The 23,006-nt window shown below is 35.6% G+C and overlaps 1 protein-coding gene across 9 annotated transcripts in view; it reads left to right on the forward strand.

Annotated features, from left to right (window-relative positions):
• The window catches only part of DOCK7 (dedicator of cytokinesis 7), a 219,826-nt gene that overhangs the window by 52,343 nt on the left and 144,477 nt on the right, over positions 1-23,006 (forward strand). For all 9 annotated transcript variants that reach the window (XM_073896632.1, XM_073896628.1, XM_073896629.1 and 6 more), the window contains exons 8-14: positions 3,926-3,992; positions 5,517-5,666; positions 10,186-10,266; positions 12,836-13,001; positions 17,880-18,022; positions 21,788-21,881; positions 22,523-22,685. In XM_073896632.1, coding sequence (XP_073752733.1) covers positions 3,926-3,992; positions 5,517-5,666; positions 10,186-10,266; positions 12,836-13,001; positions 17,880-18,022; positions 21,788-21,881; positions 22,523-22,685 — 864 coding nt within the window. The remainder of the gene's footprint in view (positions 1-3,925; positions 3,993-5,516; positions 5,667-10,185; positions 10,267-12,835; positions 13,002-17,879; positions 18,023-21,787; positions 21,882-22,522; positions 22,686-23,006) is intronic.

A 23,006-nucleotide genomic window follows, 5' to 3' on the forward strand; every position in this document is an offset into this window, starting at 1 on the left:
GCCACTGAGTATCTAATGCTCAAATAGTATTCTTTTTTCTTTTTTAATTCAGCTTGGTGGTTTCCTCTTTATTGATGTGCCTCCTACCTTCCCCCCACAATTTCAGTCCTTTCCATCTACCCCCAAAAAAGGAGGTAGTGAAAGGAAGGGAATGTTGGGGTTCTGAGCCCCTTGGGCAGTTAGAAAGGGAACAGAAACCAAAACAATCGCTGGATGTGACAGATAGACAATTGAGAAGTCTAAAGCAGAGTGGGAAAGGTGGTAAGAGAAAGGGGCGAAAGGAGAGGTCCAAGAGGTCACCTCCCCCATGAGCCCTCCTGCTAAGAGGGGCTGGAAGAGAGCCTCAAACATTAGGAAGTGCAGGTCCTGAAGAAGGGAGGTGGTGGTTGAGCCCGGAGAAGGAGTAGGTCAAGGAAGGGGGGGCCACCTCTCTCTTTGTAGAACGGGACCCCCCATCTCAGGGAGAGCAGCTTCACAGACCGTAGACACTTTCATCACTGTAGGTGATGTATAGAAAGAAGTCCTCTTCATGGTGTTCCTGGTAGAGCTGACCCATTGTGGCACTGGTGGGTGGAATGACATTGTTGACAAAGAAAAACAAGGCATCCTCAGCTCGGAGATGAATTCGCTTCCGGATCAAGAAGTAGAACTGACCAACTGTGAGATCAGAAGGCACTAGATATTTCTTTTTGTCCAGGTCTCCTATCCGAGCTTTGGGAGCCTTTTCTACTATCACCGGAACCCGGTCCGGGTATTTCTTTCGGATCTTCTCGCCTTCAGAGCCTCTTTTTTAATTTTTTAAAAAAGATTTTATTTATTTGAGAGGGAAAGAGAGGAGAGAGAGAGAGAGAGAGAGCACAAGTGCACAAGAGCAGGGGAAGGGAGAAGCAGACTCCCTGCTGAGCAGGGAGCCCCATGCGGGGCTCAATCCTGGGGCCAGGGATCATGACCTGAGCCAAAGGCAGACACCCAACTGACTGAGCCACTCAGGCACCCCTCAAATAGTATTTCTTGACAAACTCAAGCATGCATATGTTTGGTTGCATGGGAGTAATATGGTATGCTTTTTTTGAATTTTCTGACTCATATGCTGAACATATGAGGAGTATACATTGAAAAAGAAAAGATAAAAAAGAAAAAAACAACCACCATGGCAGTCCTTTGTATAATGGAAGAGCCTTTGAAACATAAAAAAAAAAAAAAAAAATCAAATTATGTATCTCATTTAAAAAATTCTTGTCATGCATTAGGAGGAGCCTTTCTTAATGTGAAACACACTGTTTTTTTCCTCAGGATTTCCAGCCTTTGTTCATCAATACTATGGATCTTTAAATACTGTTTCCGGAATATCATAGAAAAAATTATACATGAATTTTATGGTGCTAAATTACAAAATAGGATATTAATATTCTCAGTAAGGAACGAACATTTCTCTTACCTTTGGTCCATTTTTGCTTATTTTTATCTGAATTTTTAAAATGTATACGAAAATGCAAAGGGCCAAATGGAGGCAGGGCAGTTTTGAAGCACTTTATGAAATAAACTAGGTATCAAGACTTAATACAAAGCTACATAACTAAGTGTAGCATGTGCACATAATTCAATAAACCATCCAATGGCATAGAGCTAGATATAGACCTATATGTTCATGGGTTTTTGATTTACTATTAAAATGGTACGACAGTAGTCTCCCTCTTATCCATGGATCCAGTTACCAGTGGTCAGTTGCTGTCCAGAAGCAGATGATGATCCTTCTGATGTATTGTCGGAAGGTCAACAGTAGCCTGACCCTACGTGGAAGCCTGCGTCATTCTCCTCACTTTATCTCACACATAGGCATTTTATCCTCTCATACCATCGTAAAGAAACGGAGGATGAGTATAGTACAATAAGACATTTTGAGAGAGAGAGAGACCACATTCACGTATCTTTTATTACAGTATGTTGTTATAGTTGTTCTATTTTGTTATTAGTTATTGTTAATCTTTTACTGTGCCTAAAGTATAAATTAAACCTTATCACTGGTTGTGTATGTATTGGAAAAAAACAGCATATATAATTTTCAGTACTGTCCACAAGATTTCAGGTATCCATGGGGATCTTGGAACATTTTTCGCAGATAAGGGGAGACAACTGTATAGACAGTAGGGAAAGGTAATCTCTTTGATAAATTGGCAGGACAGTTAGATATCTGTTTCTCTCTGTTTCTCTTTCTTTCTCTGTCATACAGAGGGGGCAGATATCTTCAATACATTCATTTGACAAAGTGTCCATATACAGAATTCATAAAGAAGTATAAATTAATGAGGAAAATGGCAAATATGAAATAGAAAAATGGCCCAAAAGAGGATACCTATGTGGTCATAAATATATGAAAAGATGCATGTTAAAAGTCCAGTGTGATACCACATACCCACTGGAGTCACAGAGTCCGAGAGAGGGACAGTAACACGTGTTACAGAGATTGCAGAGTAGGCTTTGTAGAGGTTGAGCTGTGTAGACCGTATCACCAAAATCCCTATTCTTTTGGTTTCTGGGTTGAGTCCTGCTAAAAGAGGCATCAGCAGGAAGTCAGAGGGTAGAAGAGTGTGAAATCAGGGGTATTTATTTCCTTTACTCATTCCCTGTGAGGTCATGTTGATTGGTTGCCTCTTTCTCCCAAGGCCACTGTTTCTGTGAAAGGCCCTTATATATCTTTTCTTTCTAAATTTTGGTTTACCACTTCCAAGGTCTCCTTTAGGTCAAGGTTTGGTAATGACTCCCTGCTGTTGTTGTCCCCAGAGAATTGTACTCTCTGTAGTTGTTCTTCCTAAATCTTGTCCAATCTTTATGAATCACCCACCGTTCATTAAACTCTTAACCCAATGCGAGTATGTTATCTCCTGCAAGGACTTTGATAATACTCTTACGATAAAAAAAAATGAGCAGTGTAGAACAGGGTTTTTATAACCTTGGCACTATTGAGTTTTTTGTCTGGATAATTCTTTTTTGTCAGGGGCTCTCCACTACAAGGCAGAATGTTTAGCCACAGCCCTAGCCTCTACTCACTAAATACCAGTAATACTCCTGCAGTAATGATAATTTCAAATGTCTCCAGACAGGGGCACCTGGGTGGCTCAGTCGTTAAGCATCTGCCTTTGGCTCAGGTCACGGTCTCAGGGTCCTGGGATCGAGCCCCGCATTGGGCTTCCTGCTCCGCGGGAAGCCTGCTTCTCCCTCTCTCACTCCCCCTGCTTGTGTTCCCTCTCTCGCTGTGTCTCTTTCTGCCAAATAAATAAATAAAATCTTTAAAAAATAAAAAAATAATAAAATGTCTCCAGACATTGCCAAATGTCCCCTTGAGGGAAAATTGTCCTTTGTTGAGAACCACTGCTCTAGAGTTTTGGTTAACCTAATGTTACGTATCATTTCATTCAGCAGATATTTACTAAATGTTTCCTGTATGTAAATCATTGTTCTGGGAAGTGAAATTAGACATCTCGATTTAAGCATACAGTTCTAAAATACATTTTGGCATATTCATATAATGAAAATTACTATGCCAACATTAAAAATCATGGTTAGATTAATATTTATGACAGGGAAATATATCCATAAAATAATAAGTTGAAAAAGCAGACTACTAAATGTAGTGTTTTAAAAAAATCCATTCACAGAATGCATTTATACATAGACAAAAGTCTAGATGGATAGGCCCTGAAACTTAATTTTGGTTCTCTCCATGTGGTGGAATTTTGTATGCTCCCATTTTCCTCTGAAATTTTTTACGTGTTTTCTCAGTTTTTTTTTTACATTGAATATACGGGATTATGTAGAGGAGGTAATGGTTGATTTAGACTGAAAGATATACATGGAAAACTGTTTCAGAAAGAAGGGATAGCATAGATGTAGAAAGGTTAAACTCCTTTTTTTTTCCTTCTTAAAGGTTTGAAATTGAAATTGAACCCATTTTTGCAAGTTTGGCTTTATATGATGTCAAGGAAAAGAAAAAGGTAAGAGTATATTGTTTGAACATCTTTTGTCACAGTCCTTGGTTTCAGAAACTTTTTAATTTTTTTTTTTTTAAGATTTTATTTATTTATTTGACAGAGAGAGACACAGTGAGAGAGGGAGTATAAGCAGGGAGAGTGGGAGAGGGAGAAGCACACTCCCCGCTGAGCAGGGAGCCCGACGCGGGGCTTAATCCCAGGACCCTGGGATCATGACCTGAGCTGAAGGCAGATGCTTAACGACTGAGCCACCCAGGCATCCCTTTAATTTGTTTTATAAGAAAATAAGTGATAGTATTTTTTAGAATTGTTAAACATGTATCTTTTGTTTTTTTATTTTATCTTTTATTTATAAAAGATTTTATTTATTTATTTGAGAGAGAGCACAAGCAGGGGAGCAGGGAAAAGGAGAAGCAGGGAGCCCAATGCAGGGCTTGATCCCAGGACCCTGGGATCATGACCTGAGCTAAAGGCAGAGGCTTAACCAACTGAGCCACCGAGGCATCCCAAACATTTATCTTTTAAAAAGAAGATAGAAATTTAATTCATTGAGACTTGTTAAATATTTTCTTACTATAAAGTAGTTTAGCTGATACCTAGTTTTTATTTAATGAAAAGGGTTCCAGAAGCAAGTAGCCGAAGCAAGCAGCTTTCTTTTAGTTTAAGAAAAAGTTAATATAAGAAAAGCATTTCAGGCAAATGATGTAAAGGATTAAAATCATTAGGAAATTTTGTTGATGCAATTTTAAAATTCACACTAGCTAAAAGATCATGTATATGTGCTTGAAATATTTTGTCTTAAATACTGCTTTAGTTTTACCATATCTTTATTACTCTTAGAAGTTTTTCAGAGGGCTATTTCATACAGCATTTTTTTTTTTAAGATTTGATTTATTTATTTGAGAGAGAGTGGGGAAGTGAGTGAGCAGGGGGGAGGGGCAGAAGGAGAGGGAGAAGCAAGCTCCCCGCTGAACAGGGAGGCCTTCCATGGCTCGATCCCAGGACCCTGGGATCATGACCCGAGCCGAAGGCAGATGCTTAACGACTGAGCGCCTAGGCACCCCTCATACAACATTTCTTAATTTACATTCTAAGCCTAATTAATGTGTAGTAGAAACTAAGTACTTTCAGTGACTTTTGCTGTCAATATATGATAGATTTCTGCAGTGGAACTCTGCTCCAGCAGCTTGTATTTGCTAAATCAAACTGCTAAAATATCATATAATTTTTTAAAGACTCAATCTGAGATAATTCATTATAATAATTTTTTTGTGTACTTTATTACAGGTTACATTTCTAATCAAAGAAGTTAGGGATATAGTTCTTTAGAATGTTTCTTGTATATTTCCCAAATATTTTATGTATTTCTTTTTAGTGTGATTTAGATATGTAAAGGTTGGTCTTTGAAATGTATCATAAACTGTATGTTAGTATAGTGTTCTAATATCTATAATATTTTAAGACTGAATATGCTTGATTTTTGCAAAATGCACAGATTTTAAATTTAATATATTAATGTTTTTTTAGATTTCAGAAAACTTTTATTTTGACCTTAATTCTGAGCAGATGAAAGGATTATTACGTCCCCATGTACCACCTGCTGCCATTACCACCTTGGCAAGATCAGCTATTTTTTCTATCACTTATCCTTCACAAGATGTTTTTCTTGTAATAAAGGTGAGAATAATGTTAAATATATTTATTTGTGTAGTGTCTGTATATTGTCTCTATTAATATCACAAGCTTTTCAGGGGCAAAGATTTTATCTTTTTTATTTTTTCATCTTAATATTTCTTTTTTTTAAAAAGATTTTATTTATTTATTTGATACAGAGAGAGAGAGGGGCGTGGGGAACCCAAGCAGGGGGAGTGGGGGAGGGAGAAGCAGGCTTGCCGCCAAGCAGGGAGCCCGATGCGGGGCTCGATCCCAGGACTCTGGGATCATGACCTGAGCCGAAGGCAGACGCTTAACGACTGAGCCACCCAGGCGCCCTTCATCTTAATATTTCTTAACACAGTATTGGATGTATATTATAGGTGCTTCCCAAGGTTTTTTTTGAGTGGGAGCTCTGTTAGTAAGGATTCTCCGGAGAAACAGATCAGTAGGATGGAGACACACACACACACTGACACACACACACAGATTGATTGCTTTTAAAGAATTGGCTCATATAATTGTGAAGGCTGGCAAATTTGAAATGTGTAGGGCAAGGTGGCAGGCTGGCGTTCAGGTAAGGGTTGATATTGTAGTCTTGAGTCTGAATTCTGCAGGGCAGCAGACTGGAGATTCAGGCAGTGTTGAGAATTATTTTTTGGGAAACCTCAGTGTTTGTTTTTAAGGCCTTCTCGTAATTGGATGAGGTCCACCCACATTGTGGAGAAGGTAGTCTGCTTTACTGTACTGATTTAAATGCTAATAATCTCTAAAAAAAAAATCTTCACAATAACATGTAGATTGATTTGATCAAATAACTGGGTATCATAGCCTAGCCAAGTTGGCATATAAAATTAACTGTCATAGGAGCCTTCCTATGATTTTATCACTCAGTTCCTATATTATATAAATATCAGTATCTAAATCATCGAGGTCATGGAGCATTATGATTTGAATGTTAGCCAGTTAAGAATAAGAATTAGAAACATAGGGGGGATAAAAAAGAGAGAAGCAAACCATCAAACAGAGGTTTTTTTTTTAGTGTTCTGTTAGTCACCATACAGTACATCGTTAGTTTTTGATGTAGTGTTCCATAATTCATTATTTGCATATAACACCCAGTGCTCATCACCACACGTGCCCTCTTTAATACCCGTCACCTGGCTACCCCATCCTCCAACCCCCCCTTCCCCTCTGAAACCCTCGGATTGTTTCTCAGAGTCCATAGTCTCTCATGGTTTGTCTCTGTCAAACAGACCTTTAACTATAATGAACAAACTGAGGGTTGCTGGAATGATGGTAGGCAGGGGGAGGGGTTAAATGGGTGATGGGTATTAAGGAGGCAGTTGTGATGAGCACTGGGTGTTGTATGTTGGTGATGAACCTCTAAATTCTACTTCTGAAACTAGTATTACCCTATATATTAACTAACTGGAGGATAAATAAAAACTTGAAACAAAACAGACAAAAACAAAAGCAAAGAATAATGATTACAAATTGTAAAATCTGAATCTTATTAAGCTCCTTAGCTTAGGATAACTTGAAGAATAATTTGCCATAACTTGACCTTGACTTGAGAGAAGCCTAAAATATATTCCTTAATCATTTTATCTTTATTTATATAAACTTACAAAAGGTAATGAATTTTACAATAAGGTTATAAAGTGGATTGTCATGAAATGAATCCTGTTTACCCACAGGAATAATGTCCTAATTTGTGGACACATTGCTATGAATTCAGGTTAAAATAGGTCTTAGCTACAATGAACAGTCAATCCTAGAAGCAACGATTTCGCAGCAGTGGTCTCTAGAAACTCAAAGAGTAAAGTTCTAGGTATTAATACAATTGATAAATATAGTATATACAAATTCCTTTACATGAGAATATGGTATGTTTTCATAAAATAGAACATATTTCAGGAAATGAGATGGAAAGATACAGCTGATGCTTGGAATATTGACTGCTTGAAAGTGAGATTATTTAGTGACAAGATTTAGTTGTCATGGAGGGAACAGCTTAGATGGGATTAAGGATAAGAACTACTGTAAATGTTCAATATAAGTAAATAGGGATATAAATCATGGTACGTTCATATGATGGGATACTCCGACAAATAAAACCACAATTTGAAAGAATTTTTAGTGACACAGAAATGTGTGTGTGATATAATATTTAGTGACAAATAAGTCTGGTACAAAACTCTATTGTATGACCTCATTTGTGTAAAATACATATGTACACAAATATATGTATATACATAGCTAAAGGCTTTCTTGTAATTTCAAAAAAATGAATAAGTTAAAATGTTGTTAAAATTTTAAAGGAAATTTTAATTTAGGAGGTTTTCTTGAATCTTAATCTTAAATCCAGTGGGATGTTTTTGTTTCTTGAGAGGAAAAATTCCATTGATCTATGTCTTGGTGAGCTATTGCTATACAAGTACAAAAAGAGAAAATCCCAGTGGCGTGCAACCACAAGCACTTACTTAGGTCATGCATCTGAGTTGTCTGGTGGTCATTCGATATCGGTTGTACTCTCTCTTAGGGGGTTGTGTTCCTGCAACTGTCTCTTGGTTGGTTGCAGGTCAGTGGATTCAGCTGGAGCTGTACTTCTCTGTCTGTCTCTTTTTTTGCAATCTAGCCTGGCATAGTCTCGTGGTGATTGCAGAAGTGTCAAAGAGTAGACCCACCTGCACAGGCACCTTTCAAGCCTTTGGTCACATCATACCAGCTAATATTCTGTTGTCCAAGACAAGTCATGTGACAGAACACAAAAATCAAGGAGTTGGGATATATCCTTGGCCTCTTTATTCAGAGGAATTCCAATGTCAGGTGGCAATGAGTGGGGTAAAGGAAGGGTGAAGAATTGGTGCACTCTGTCACAGTCTGAGGTACTGGAATTCTGGCTCAGCCAGGATTATTAATTCCTTGCTCATTTTTGTGTCCTGTTTAATAGCATTGTGTGTCCTGTTTAATAGCATTACCTCATTACCCTGGAGGGTTCTTGTGTTTCTCTTTGTAGTGACTACCCCTGCCCTTCCACCGGATAACTAGTATTCTAACTTCTGTCACCATTGCTGGGTTCTCTTCTTGAAGTTCATATGAAAAGGAATCCTACAATAGGCGGGCTTTTGTGTCTGGCTTCTTTTACTCAATTTAATGTCTGGGAGAGTCCTCCACATTGTTATGTGCAGTATTAATTTATTCTTTTATGTATGTTGTCATGTCATACTCCTTTACAGGATTAAAACGGCTTATTCATCCTGCTTTTACTTAAAAAATAACCTCTCTTAGGCTTTCCTGATACCTTTGGGTGTATCTTTTTTTTTTTTTAAGATTTTATTTATTTGACAGAGACACAGAGAGAAAGGGAACACAAGCAGGGGGAGTGGGAGAGGGAGAAGCAGGCCTCCCGCAGAGCAGGGAGCCAGATGCGGGGCTCGATCCCAGGACCCTGGGATCATGACCTGAGCCGAAGGCAGATGCTTAACAACTGAGCCACCCAGTGCCCCCCTTTGGATATATCTCGCCAACAAATGCACAAAATAAATGGACATAAAGCACAGATGCTCATAGACATAGTTAAAAGCTATGGCAGCTTGATGCTGAGATGCTGAGTGTCCTGTCTGGGGAAGGAGCGTGGCGGTGCCACTCTTGCTCCTCAGGGTGTGTGCTGCCTGTATTCTGGGAACTACAAAGGAAATGTTGAATGTTCTTTTTACTTTTTGCCTTTTTTTTATAAAAGTGAAACTCTTCAGATTTCTTTCAGTTAGCGAAAGCAAGTATTAATGTAGGTCTTATATAAAATAAAGTGGCATAATGCAAACTTTCTGAAAGTGGGGATACTTGTATTTTTTTTCTTTTTGATATTATTGTAAATGAAATTGTTAATTTCCTTCTTGAATTGTTCATTATTAGTGTATAGAGATACAAATGATTTTTGCATGTTGATTTTGTATCCTGCAACTTTGCTGAATTTATTAGTTCAACCATTTATGTGTGTTTGTGTGTTTGTGCGTGTGTGTAATATTCAGGTTTTCTGAACAAAAGATCATATCTGTAAACAGGGACAATTTAACTTTTTCCTTTCAAATTTGGACTCATTTTTTTTCTCTTTTTCTTCCTTATTTTCTGGCTCAGACTTCCAGTACTTTGTTGAATTGAATTGGCAAAAGTGAGCATCCTTATCTTGCTCCTGATGTAAGAGGAAAAACTTTCAGTCTTTCACCATTGAATATGATTTTAGCTGTGGTGTTTCCATATATGGCCTTTATTATGTTGAGAGAGCTTTCTTGTATTGCTAGTTCGTTGAGTGTTCCTAGTGTGAAAGGGTGTTGAATTTTGCCCAATTATTTTTCTTTATCAGTTGAGATGATCATGTGGTTTTTTTTCCTGTCATTCCATTAGTGTAGTGCATTATGTTGATTGATTTTCTTATATTGAACCATCCTTGCATTCCAGGCTGATTGCTTTTTTTCTTTCTTTCTTTCTTTCTTTTTTTGTGGGGGAGATTAACTAGTCTTTACTTTTTTTTCTTTGACAGCTAGAAAAAGTCCTACAGCAAGGTGACATCGGAGAGTGTGCAGAACCATACATGATTTTCAAAGAAGCAGATGCCACAAAGGTAGAATATCATGCATCTCATTTTCCCCATCTTTATAGCCATATAGTCCCTCCCCATTTCCCCCAAATCTCTGAGTCCAACTCTAAACATCCTTAGATTTCCCAAGTTATTATTTGGGAGAATACAATACAAAGCATATTAAGGAATTTCACTACTAATTCATTATTTTCTGTTGGCCTACCCACTTTATTAGTTTCTTCTTTATTTCCTTTGTTATCTAGCTTGTGTCATATGCTGTTATTCTTTTTTTTTTTTTTTTTCCTTAGAGGGGGTTGGCTAGGAGCAGATGGAGTGAGAGAATCTTAAGCAGGCTTTTCTCTTTTTCTTCCTTATTTTTTCCATAATGCTTACTACGGAGCCCAGTGTGGGGCTCAGTCTCACAACCCTGAGGTCATGACCTGAGCTGAAATCCAGAGTCAGACACTTAACCGACTGCGCCACCCAGGTGCCCCTGTGAGGTTTTCGTCTTTAAAATCTCCCTCATCCCCAAACTAATGGACTCTTTACATTTTTTTTTTCTTGGAGAGAACTAAGTTAATATAGTTTAATTCCTAAATAATTAAAATTTTCAAAAATAGTGATATTTTTATAAAATAGTGATACTGATAATAAAATTTTTCATAGCAAAACAAGAGTATTCTGGAGCTCTGTCTAGTTGCAGATAATTAAGGAATATGGTAAAAATAGAAAATGCAATCTTTGTTTTGCCATCAGACCACTATGTTGTAGAATTTGGATCAATTTATAAAGCAAGAGTAATTTATATAAAGGTGGTACCAAATTTCAGATACCCTGAGTTAGCTACAAAAATAACAGATGAAGAACACCTGAGTGGCTCAGTCATTTAAGCATCTTCCTTCTGCTCAGGTCATAATGCTGGAATCCTGGGATGGAGTCCCACATTGGGATCCTTGCTCAATGGGGAGCCTGCCTCTTCCTTTCTCTGCTCATGTTCTCTGTCTCTCTCCAATAAATAAATAAAATCTCTTAAATAATAAAAAAAAGAATAACATTTGATCTTAGATCTTTGACCACATGATTTAATAGTTGAAATAGCCAGGAGAGTATGCTTGAGGAATACTGGACAAGTTACCAAAATCTAGAATATGTTTTGCTTTCTGTCTTTGTGAAATTTATAACAAGAACTGAGACTTCTGCTAATTGAGGTTGACCTGGGTACACGATAATGTTCTCTTATCCCTGGCTAGCTGGTTGAAATCAGGGTTAATGTATTCTGGCTTTCCCCAGGTTGTCATTTTTTAAATTAAATTTGCTGTTTTATGGAGCTCATAGTTATAATAGCAACCTATTACATATGTATATAAGCTGATTGAATCAAGTACACTGGATATCTAGTCTCTTAAAGCAAGATTCTATTTTGGAAGTATAATAGATAGCAATAAACAGTGCTACCATTTAGTTATCCTTCCCTCTTTTCCCAGACCTGAGTCTCAAGGTAGGACAATCATTAGAGAATACATCCTATATGGAAAGAGTATGTAGGAGATTTGGTGTAGGTTTTTACTCTTGGACCATTGGTTGGCTATCACAGGCCACCTTAGTGTTTCTGTCAAGGACAGCCTGAAAGTTGGGCCAGCTTCAGGATATCTTCCCGATAGGCACATACTGTTTGGACCATCAGTCTATTTCTGGATTTAGTCCCTTTGTAATAATTTTTTCTTTACTTCTTTTATTACAATTCTGGGCTTATATGTTATTATCCTGTTTATGGCCCACACTCCCACCTTACCTTACTCCTTTTCTTGCCATAAATTAAGGATTAGTTCCAAAGGGCTCAACTGCTTCCATCTTTTTCAGTATAATAAAATTTAGTAAGTCATAACCTTGAATATTTTATAGTTAGCAGTTACGGACTAGAATATGGTTATGTTTCTTTTCATAAAATAGTACTTGTAATACATAAACGTGTTTGGCACTTGCTGTCCTTTCTTTCCTACCAAGGTGAGAAAATCACAAAGAGAAATTTGAAAGACTTACTCTACACATACATTTATAGAATGGGTTGAAATTATTCATTGGTTAAGATAAATGTGTTAGTTGATCTCTGAAAGGTATAGATTATTTTTCCATCCTTTTTTAAAAAGATTTTATTTATTTATTTGAGAGAGAGAGTGAGCGGGAGAGAGCACTTGAGCAGGGGCAGAGGGGAGAGAGAGAAGCAGGCTCCCGCTGAGCAGGGAGCCTGCCTGGGGCTTGATCCCAGGACCCTGGCATCAAAAGCTGAAGGCAGACTCTTTTTTTTTTTTTTTTAAGATTTTATTTATTTGAGAGAGAGAGAATGAGAGAGCACGAGACGGGGGAGGGTCAGAGGGAGAAGCAGACTCCTTACTGAGCAGGGAGCCCGATGCGGGACTCGATCCCGGGACTCCAGGATCATGACCTGAGCCAAAGGCAGTCGCTTAACCAACTGAGCCACCCAGGCGCCCCTATTTTTCCATCTTTGTTGAGAATTGAGAATTCTTACTCTGTCTTTTTAAGTATTATGAAGTAGTCTTTAATTCATTTCTTTTGAGCATAATTATATAATGTATAAAGTTTTGTTTTGCAGAATAAGGAAAAATTGGAGAAGCTGAAAAGTCAAGCCGATCAGTTTTGTCAAAGACTTGGGAAATATCGCATGCCTTTTGCTTGGACTGCAATCCATTTAATGAATATTGTAAGCAGTGCGGGGAGTTTGGAAAGAGATTCTACAGAGGTGGAAATAAGCACTGGCGGTAAGAGTGTTTTATATAAAATATTTCTAAATGTTTAAGTTTTTTCTTTTTTCTGTATAGGCTTGTTTTATTTGTAGACTTTGCAGTGTTCTGAGGCATAAAGGGTTTTCTGTTTTTGCTTTTTTCCCCCCCACAGCTTTATTGAGATGTAATTTATATACTATACAATTCACCCATTTAAAGTGTATAATTCATTGTTTTTTTGATATATTCACAAGGTTATGCAACCATCACCACAATCTAATTTTGGAACACTCATTAGCAGTCATTCCATTCTCTCCCAAACCGGAAACCCAACCCTAAATAACTTCATAACTCCTTAGTCTGTATGGATTTGCCTATGCTGGACATTTCATATCAGTACAATTATACAATATGTAGTCTTTGTGTGACTAGTTTCTTTCACATAGCATAATGTTTTAAAAGTTCATGTTGTAGCATGTATCAGTATTTAATTTCTTTCTTTTTTTAGTATTTAATTTCTTTTTATTGCCAACTAGTACATCATGTGGATATGCCACATTTTATTAATCCATTCATCAGTTGATGCACATTTGGGTTATTTATACTTTTTGTTTAATATGAATAATGCTGCAGTTAAGGTTCATGTACCAGCTTTTGTTTGGACATATATGTTTTCATTTCTTTATATACTAGAAATTGTTGGATCATAGGACAATTCTGTATTTCACTTTTTGATGAACTGCCAAGCTGTTTTCCATGTTGCTGCACCATTAAAAATTCTATTAATAGTGTGTGAAGGCTCCAATTTCTCCATATCTTTGACAACACTTTTATTATCTGGCCCTTTGATTACAGCCATTCTAGTGCACGTAAAGAGGTTTGTCATTGTGGTTTAGATTTGCCTTTCCTTGATAGTTAATGATCTTGAGTATTATTTTTTACACTGACTATTTGTATATTTTCTTTGGAGAAAGAGGTAGTCATATCTAACTTCGCCCATTTTTAAAATACCTGTTTTGTCTTGTTACCTAGTGGATGATCTTTTTTTTTTTTTTTTAAAGATTTATTTATTTATTTATTTGACAGAGAGAGAGAGAGAGACACAGTAAGAGAGGGAACACAAGCAGAGGGAGTGGGAGAGGGAGAAGCAGGCTTCCTGTGGAACAGGGAGCCCGATGTGGGGCTCGATCCCAGGACCCTGGGATCATGACCTGAGTCGAAGGCAGACGCTTAATGACTGAGCCACCCAGGCATCCCTGGATGCTCATTTTTTATGGGGCTTTTTTATATTATTGTCATCAAATTGTAAGAGTTCTTTATGTATTCTGGATACAAATCTTTTATCTAAGGACTTGCAAATATTTTCTCCCAGTCTGTGGGTTGGTGGTTTGTTTGTTTACTTTTTTGATGGTATTGTCTGCAGCACAGATATTTTTTGACAAAGTTCCATTTTTCTGTTCTTTTGTTGCTTGTGCTTTTGGAGTTATATCTAAGAAAGCATTACCTAAGCCACGATCAGGAAGATCTACCTGTGTGTTTTTTTTTTATTTTTTATTTTTTAAATTTTTAATTGTTATTTTAATCACCATATATTACATAATTTGTTTTGGTGTTGTGTTTTGTCTAAGAGTTTTGTAGGTGTAGCTCTTACATTTGGGTATAATCCATTTCAAGTTACTTTTTGTACATGGTGAGAGGTAGAGATCCAACATTATTCTTTTTACGTAGATACTGAGTTGTCCCAACACCCATTTACTAAGACTGTTCTTTCTCCAGCAAATGGTCTTGCCATTCTTGTTGAAAATCAGTTCATGATAGATATATGGGTTTAATTCTGTACTCTCAATTCTTTTCCACTGATTTATATTTCTAAGGTTATGGTAATACTATTCTGTCTTGATTATTTTAGCTTTGCAATAATTTTGAAAGTGGGGAGAGTGGTCCTCCAACTTTATTATCTTCTTTAAAGATTTTGTGTGGGTGTACCTATTTTGGACCCTTGTAGTTTCATATGAAGTTTAGAATCAGCTGTCAGTTTCTGCACAAAGGCAGCTGGAATTTTGATGGGCATTACATTGAGTCTGTAAATCAATTTGGGGAGTATTGTCCTCTTAACAATATTAAGTCTTCCAATCCATGAAATGTTTTTCCATTTATTTAGATCTTAACATTTTCCCAACATTTTACAGTTTTCAATGTACAAATCTTGTCCTCCTTCTATTAAATGTATACCCAAATATTTTACTGTTTTTTATGCTATTTTAAATGGAATTTTCTTTTTTTTTTTTTAAGATTTTTATTTATTTATTTGACAGAGAGAGACACACAGAGAGGGAGCACAAGCAGGGGGAGTGGGAGAGGGAGAAGCAGGCTTCCTGCAGAGAAGGGAGCCCGATGCGGGGCTTGATCCCAGGACCCTGGGACCATGACCTGAGCCGAAGGCAGACGCTTAACGACTGAGCCACCCAGGGTCCCCTGGAATTGTTTTCCTAATTTCATTTTTAGAATGTTCATTTCTTGTGTATAGAATACTGACTTGAATATTGATCTTGTACTATGAAACCATTTTGAAAATGTTTATTAATTATAGTGTTATTTTTTTCTTTTCTGGATTCTTAAGGATTTTCTCTATACAAGATCATGTCATCTGCAAATAACAAAAAGTTTACTGTTTCCTTTTCAATCTAGATGTCTTTTATTTCTTTTTTCTTTTCTAATGATCTCATAACTAGAACCTCCTCTGTAATATTAAAGTGGGAAGAGTGGATATCCTCTTCTTGTTCTTGGCCTGGGGGGCGGGGGTGCATTTAGTCTTTTATCATCAAGTATGATGTTTGCTGTAGGTTTTTTATAGACATAATTTAGTAGATTGATGACATTCCCTTCTGTGCCTAACTTTTTGAGTGTGTTTATCATGAAAGGATGTTGGATTTTGTCAAATGCTTTTTCTGCCTTTGAGTTGACTTGTATGGTTTTTGTTTTATATTCTTTTACTGGGTGTATTGCATTAATTGATTACATTTTGGATGTTAAACTAATCTTACATTTCTGGGAGAAATCCCACTTGGTCATGGTACATAAGTTTTTTGTAGATGTTAGAATATGTTTCTCAGTATTTTGTTTAAAATTTTTCTTCTATATTCATAAGGGATATTGGTCTTCAGTTTTTCTTTCTTTTGACATATCTGTCTGGTTTTGATATCAAAGTAACACCAGCCTCACAGAATGAATTGTGAATTATTGCTTTGTTTTTTGGAGGGTTTTGTGAAGGATTGATATTTGGTTTTTGAAAAATTGGAAGAATTCACTAGTGAAGCCATCTTGGCTCTTAAGTTTTATTTAACTAAGTAGATCTTTTCACTTATTTTAGATCTTTTTATATTTTCTTTTTTCATCTTAAATCAGTTTCAGTACTGTTTCTTTCTAGAAATTGGTTCATTTTGTGTAAATTATCTAATTGTTGACTTACAGTTTTTCATAAAATTGTAATATAATCCTTTTTCTAAGAGCTGTAGTGATGTCTCCTCATTCATTCCTGATTTTAGTAATTTCAGCCTTTCCTATTTTTTTAATTACCTATTTAGCTAATGTTTTTAAAATTTTCTTTTTGAAGATCCAGTTTTTGGTTTCATTGATGTGTTTCTAGTTTCTCTTTCATTTATTGCCATTCAGCTGTTGTCATTTTTTAGTCCTTTCTCACGCTTCCTTTGGTTTTAGTTTTCTCTTTTTCTAGTTTCTTAAAATGTAAGGTTAAGTTACTGATTTGAGAGCTTTCTTCTTCTTTTTTTAAGATAGGCATTTATAGACATAAATTTTCCTCTGAGCACTGTATCCCATATGTCTTAGGATATTGTGTTTTCATTTTCATACATTTTAACTAAATTTCCTAATTTCCCTTGCTGTTTCCTTTTTGACCCACTGGTTATTTGAGAGTTTGCTGTTTAACTTCCACATGTTTATGAATTTCCCAAATATTCTTCTGTTACTGATTTATAGTTTGATTTCACTGATGTTGGAGAACATATTTTATGTAATTTCAGTCCTTTTGAATTTATTGTATTTTTTGTCTTATGAGTCAGTCTGCCTTGGAGAATGTCCTTTGTGCACTTGAAAAGAGCATGTATTCTACTTTTGCTTGATGATATGTAGTATAGCTATCTGTTAGGTCTAGTTTGTTTATAGTTTTAAGTCTTCTCTTTCTTCGTTGATCTGCAACATAGATCTTCAGTTGGTTTTGAATAATAGGGTTATCTTGCAAGGTCTTGGAATTAAAATTCTGTTTCAAATTCAAATGCTAATAGGGTTATCTTGCAAGGGCTTTGAATTAAAATTCTGTTTTGAATTCAAATTCAAGTCAGGGATATTATATGGTTACTAAAATTTTCATTGTGTGAATATTTCCTAGCAAATGCATAGTTCCCCTGTAGCTGCTCTTCATCGCTCATCTTTGGTTTTATGCATAATTTTAGTGTAGTAGAGACTTCTTTTTACACTAGAGAAATTTTAAAAAGAGAATTGGATGATTTAGGTATAGTGCTTCCTTACTGATCTCTCCAGAAGTGAAATTGTTCTGGGTTTTTTTTTTTTTAAGATTTATTTATTTATTTGAGAGAGAGAGTGAGCGTGGGGGAGAGGGAGAGACAGTCTTAAACAGACTCTGCGCTGAGCGCAGAGCCTGACACGGGGCTCAGTCTCACAAGTCTGAGATCATGACCTGAGCCAAAAACCAAGAGTCGGATGCTTACCTGACTGTGCCGTCCAGGCGCCCCTCCAGAAGTGAAATTCTTACTACAATCAATATGCTGAATAATTTTCAACTTTAATGGTTTTTTTCCCTGTGGTTGGAAAACTGCTTGGAAACAAGTTTTAAATATTATGAAAATGAATATCATCCTGTTTTTCCCCCCTTGGTAGAACGAAAAGGGTCTTGGTCAGAGAGGAGGAATTCTAGTATTGTTGGCAGACGATCCCTCGAAAGGACAACAAGTGGAGATGATGCTTGTAACTTGACCAGCTTTCGACCTGCTACTCTCACAGTGACGAATTTTTTTAAGCAGGTATTGTTCTGTCATGTAGTTATTCTAGGGGGCTATTTATACATAGAATTTTTTTGGTTTCAGAAAATTTGTAATTGTACATATACATGCAGTGATTGTGATTTTGAGAAATTTAAAAAAACTTTTAAGGATAGAAAGTATAAGAATAAAATAATATTGTACCTCTTGTATAATTATATTTATTTAAATGCTATACTAATACATCAAAATCAATCCTCCACATTTATATCCTATTTCTTAATTGTAATTTTTAAACATTTATGGTTTATGAATTTTCTTAGTCAGTGATTGTGTGGTTGTCTCTCTTCCCCACCCAAGTTTTTTTTGGTTGAATTTACCACATCCATGGTGTATGGAATAGGACTCTCAGGCCTTTATAGTGCATTTTTGTGCTGAAAGGTAGTTAACATTTTTATAGTTGCATTTATAGGTCCAAGAAGTTCTTGATCAAAGATATTTTATTCTTTGCAAATATGTTCTCTGTACTTCAAATCATGAATCAAATCAGGAGTTTTTAAATGCTGGTCATGATCCATTAACAGTAATGGAAATATAATAGATAATACTCAGCTTAAAAACAAACACAGTAGAATAGAAAAATAATAGTGCATCGCACATAGTGAGGTTAAAAATTGCTTTGGTGAGCTTTTTTCCCCCTAATTTTTGTATGAGTACATGCACGTATGCATGTCCATACTGGATTTTGATACAAAATGAATTGGTACCATGCATATATTTTGGAACAGATGAAGGGCAAGTGCTAAGTATTGTCCAAGAATTCCTTCTTTTGAGGTCTTATTCTAAATAAGAGGAGGAAATCTTGGCCTACTGACATCTTATAACTTGAAAGAGGCAAGGTTTAGGAAAGGATGTGCCATGAAGTGAAAGCTAGCAATCTACCTCTGAAGGCCCTTTCACAATTTTATTGCAATACATTTATAGACAGCTGCTCTGAGAGATTCCATTGGAGAGTAAAGCAGCTGAGAAGTATCTGAAGTGGTAAGGGTCTTTTTATTATGGACAATAGAACAAGAAAGGAAAGGCCACCGTGTTACTTGGATGAAGTGATCGGCTAAATAAAGCTACAGAAACCAGGCAGTAGATTTATGTGATATAGTGACACAGCCTTGCAGCTATGACATTTTTCTCTCTTTCTACTTCTTCAACCGCTGTATCACTTCTGCAGTATTTCACCATTTCTTTTTTCATTTCTTCAACCTACTTTATTATTGAACTGGTTTTGTAACCTTAAATCAACAAGTCATCCATCCACCCACCTACCTATTGATCCAACAAATAGTTTCTGACTGTTCAGCATGTACTGAGTATCAACCCACCCACCTACCTATTTATCCAGCAAATATTTTTTGAGCATTCACCATGTACTGGATACTGTGTTGGAGACTGGTAGCTGGAAACTAGCACAAAGTGATTGTGAAAACTTCAAATGAAAGATTATTGGAAACATCAGCAATAGAAAGCATTTATTTGTTTATTTTAATGGAAAGCATTTCTACTTTGTACAATCAATTTTTTTTAATGATTAGCATGTATAATTTTTAAAAGTATTTTTAAACAGCTAGTGTACTATGCATCAGGCAAATGAAAAGTAAGTAAAAAAGCAGAGATTACAATTTTAATACAGTAGAATTCAAGGTACAAAATGAGAAACAGAAAGCAGTTCTTTTTTAAAGTTGATGAGCAATTACTAACCATGAATTTGATACAGTAATCAGGAGTGCTTATGTACAGGTTTGAAATTGTCAAGTCAAAATTATTAAAAGTACATGGAGATATAAAAACAAAATTAAACCCACCCATTAGTTTCAAGAACATTTGTTTTATTTGTTGACAGGTATATAAGTTGGAGTACACAGTGGTGAATATGCAAAGTGGAAGTGGGGGATGGTCAGCTAGGCTCATTCACGTTTGGAGGTTGACTTAGATCATTTGATCTAGACTGACTTCTCTTGGGAAGACTGAAGTGACTCAGGTGTCTTCCATGTCTCTCTACTTCTATTCTTATCCTCTAGCAGGTTGGCTTGGTCATGTTCTCATACTAATGGCAGAAGTTCAACGGGTGGCCAAGCTCATTTGTGCAAATGTTTGTCAGGTCTCTGCATCACATTTGCTTATTGGCCAAGACAAGTCACATGGCCAAGCCAAGGGGTGGGAATTATGCCTCACCCAACAAAAGGTGCACAGGGAGTAAAGAGTTGAGGCCAATAATAGAATCAATTTAACAGGTTAAGTGGACAGAAATAATTAAGTAGAGATAATCTGAATGTACTATAAATAAGGACCATTTAAAGGTCTGACTCGAAAGAAGAGAGAGTATACTGTTTTAGCAACTGATAGAACATTTACAATAATTAGGCCACAGGAAAAAATCTTCATAAAATGAAATTCTCTAATCATAACTTAATAAAACTCAAAACTGTTAATTAAAGTATTAATAAAAATCTTGAATCACTTGGAAATTAAAAATCACTTTTCTGAATAGTGGGATGAAAGAAGATCAATTCTTTACTCTGTATAGAATGTAATAGTGAACAAATGGGATATGGCTCAAGGTGAGCTCACAGTAATAAAGTAATGTTAAATATGTTCATTAATACATAAAATAAGAAATATATAAAGTGCATTAAAAACAATAAGATATCAAGTGCAGGTTTGGATTAATGAAATCTAAAGATTGACTCTTGAATAAGGGAGTAAAATTCTTACTATTTTAATTGTAAGAAAAAATATTAAATTGAAAATTTTGTATTAGGTGTAGTTTGGTTTGTTGTTTGTTTGCTTGTCTCTTTTCCCATTGATTGAGATTGTTTCACAATTTTCTTTCTGGTCTTAGTGTCAAGATAATTATGAGTAGATTCTGTAAACAAATGTATAAACAAACAAAAAGCAGAACCAGACCCATAAATACAGAGAACACATTGATGGTTACCAGAAAGGGTTAAGGGTGGGGGGATGGGCAAAATGGATGAAGGGGAGTGGGAGATACAGGCTTCCAGTTATGGAATGAATGAAGTCACGGGAATAGAAGCCACAGCATAAGGAATATGGTCAATGATATTGTAATGGTGTTGTATGGTGATAGATGGTAGCTACACTTGTGCTGAGCATAGCATAATGTATAAATTCCTTGAATCACTATGTTGCGCACCTGAAACTAATGTCACATTGTGTGTCAGCTATACTCAACTGAAAAAATTTTTAAAAAAAAGTATTTGCAATCAGAAAAAAAAGGTGTATTTTTTGTTGCTACTTATTTTTTTTTTTTCAAATTTAGTTAATGCTGTATATTTTGCATTTGAGAAATTTGGTGATATAAAATTGAAAAGACAAATACTCAAGTGTAAAAACTTTTTAAGACTGTCATGTATATATGTTTCTTATATGTCTGTATTTTTCTTTTTTTTTTATATGTCTGTATTTTTCTTTTTCTTTTTTCCTTTTCATCCACCTCGAAATTGTATAGATTTTCTGTATTTTAAAGTGTCCTGTAATACCTTATAGACATAAATAATGGGCTATAAGTAAATATATAAAATTAAAGTATAGATAATAGTATCATAACGCTTAATAAAATTTGAAAGCATAAAAAAGGAAATAAATCAGCATATTTATTTTTAATCATAATTATATTAATTTAATCTTTTCATTCTGACTAAACCGACAGAAGAGGGTATGAATATTAACAGGCAATATACATTTATTTTCAATCTACTATATTTGTTTTATTGAATACTTTTTTCTCAGGAAGGAGACCGCCTAAGTGATGAAGATCTGTACAAATTTCTTGCTGATATGAGAAGGCCATCTTCTGTTTTACGGCGACTAAGACCTATTACAGGTATTTTAAAATTTTGAGTAGACATTATTACAACTCTTATCATCACTAATATGTCCTATTGTTGGTAATTATGCATTCCTTTTTTCACTTATCTAACCCATCTGTCTTTCTTTGCCCAATGCCTTTCAGTCTTCTTCATTTTATTATTCTCTTCTCATGGTCTTAACAGTTTGTATGCAAGATTCAGTACTTTTGATAATTTGAGTACTGAAATGAGAATGATGAATAATATCGTGGCTTAAAATTATTTTTTAGAGGAAAGAAAATGTACATAGAATGGTAAATATTCAGAAACAGATTCATATAATCAGAGCAAACCATTCCAGAGTAAAAAAGTTCAAATTAAATCACTCATCTTTCAGAATGTTGGCTCGTTGTATGCTAAATGCCTCTGTTTTTGTTTTTTCTTTCTTTTGCTTCTTTCTTTTCTTTTTCTTTCTTTCTTTCTTTCTTTCTTTCTTTCTTTCTTTCTTTCTCCTCATTCATTCATTTGGTAGGCATTTATTATTTTACATGTAATTATGTCTGTATCAGTAATTTATAACTTCTTGCAAAAATGTGATCTAAATCCTTCCAGGAACATTTTTACATGAAGTTTTTATTATGTTTACATTGTTTTTATAATATGTTTTTATATGCAGCTCAGCTGAAGATAGACATTTCTCCTGCACCTGAAAATCCCCATTATTGCCTAACTCCAGAGCTACTTCAAGTGAAGCTTTACCCAGACAGTAGGGTTAGACCTACCAGAGAAATTTTGGAGTTTCCTGCCAGGGATGTCTATGTTCCAAACACTACTTACAGGTAACACATTTTAATTTTAGAGATTTCTGAAATTAGATACTATATATTCTATTATGAAAGTAGAACTAGAATGAAACTCTCCAAAAATCCTTTGTAGCTTTATTAATTATTCCATTTCTTACTCTATGATTTTACTAAGAGCTGTAATGTATTAAACTTATACTATGCGCCAAGTCAAAGGTCAGATGTTAATTACCTTACATACATTATCTTATTTAATCCTCACAGCTTGAGGTAGGTATTACCTTCATTTTAAAAGTGAGTAAAGCGATGGAGAGGTCAAGTATCCCTCACTGTGGTGGAACTAGCACTGGAAGTATG

Source organism: Callorhinus ursinus, unplaced genomic scaffold (assembly GCF_003265705.2).
Source record: "Callorhinus ursinus isolate GAN/ISIS: 27379988/994484 unplaced genomic scaffold, GSC_fseal_2.0 scaffold9, whole genome shotgun sequence".
NCBI lineage: Eukaryota > Metazoa > Chordata > Mammalia > Carnivora > Otariidae > Callorhinus > Callorhinus ursinus.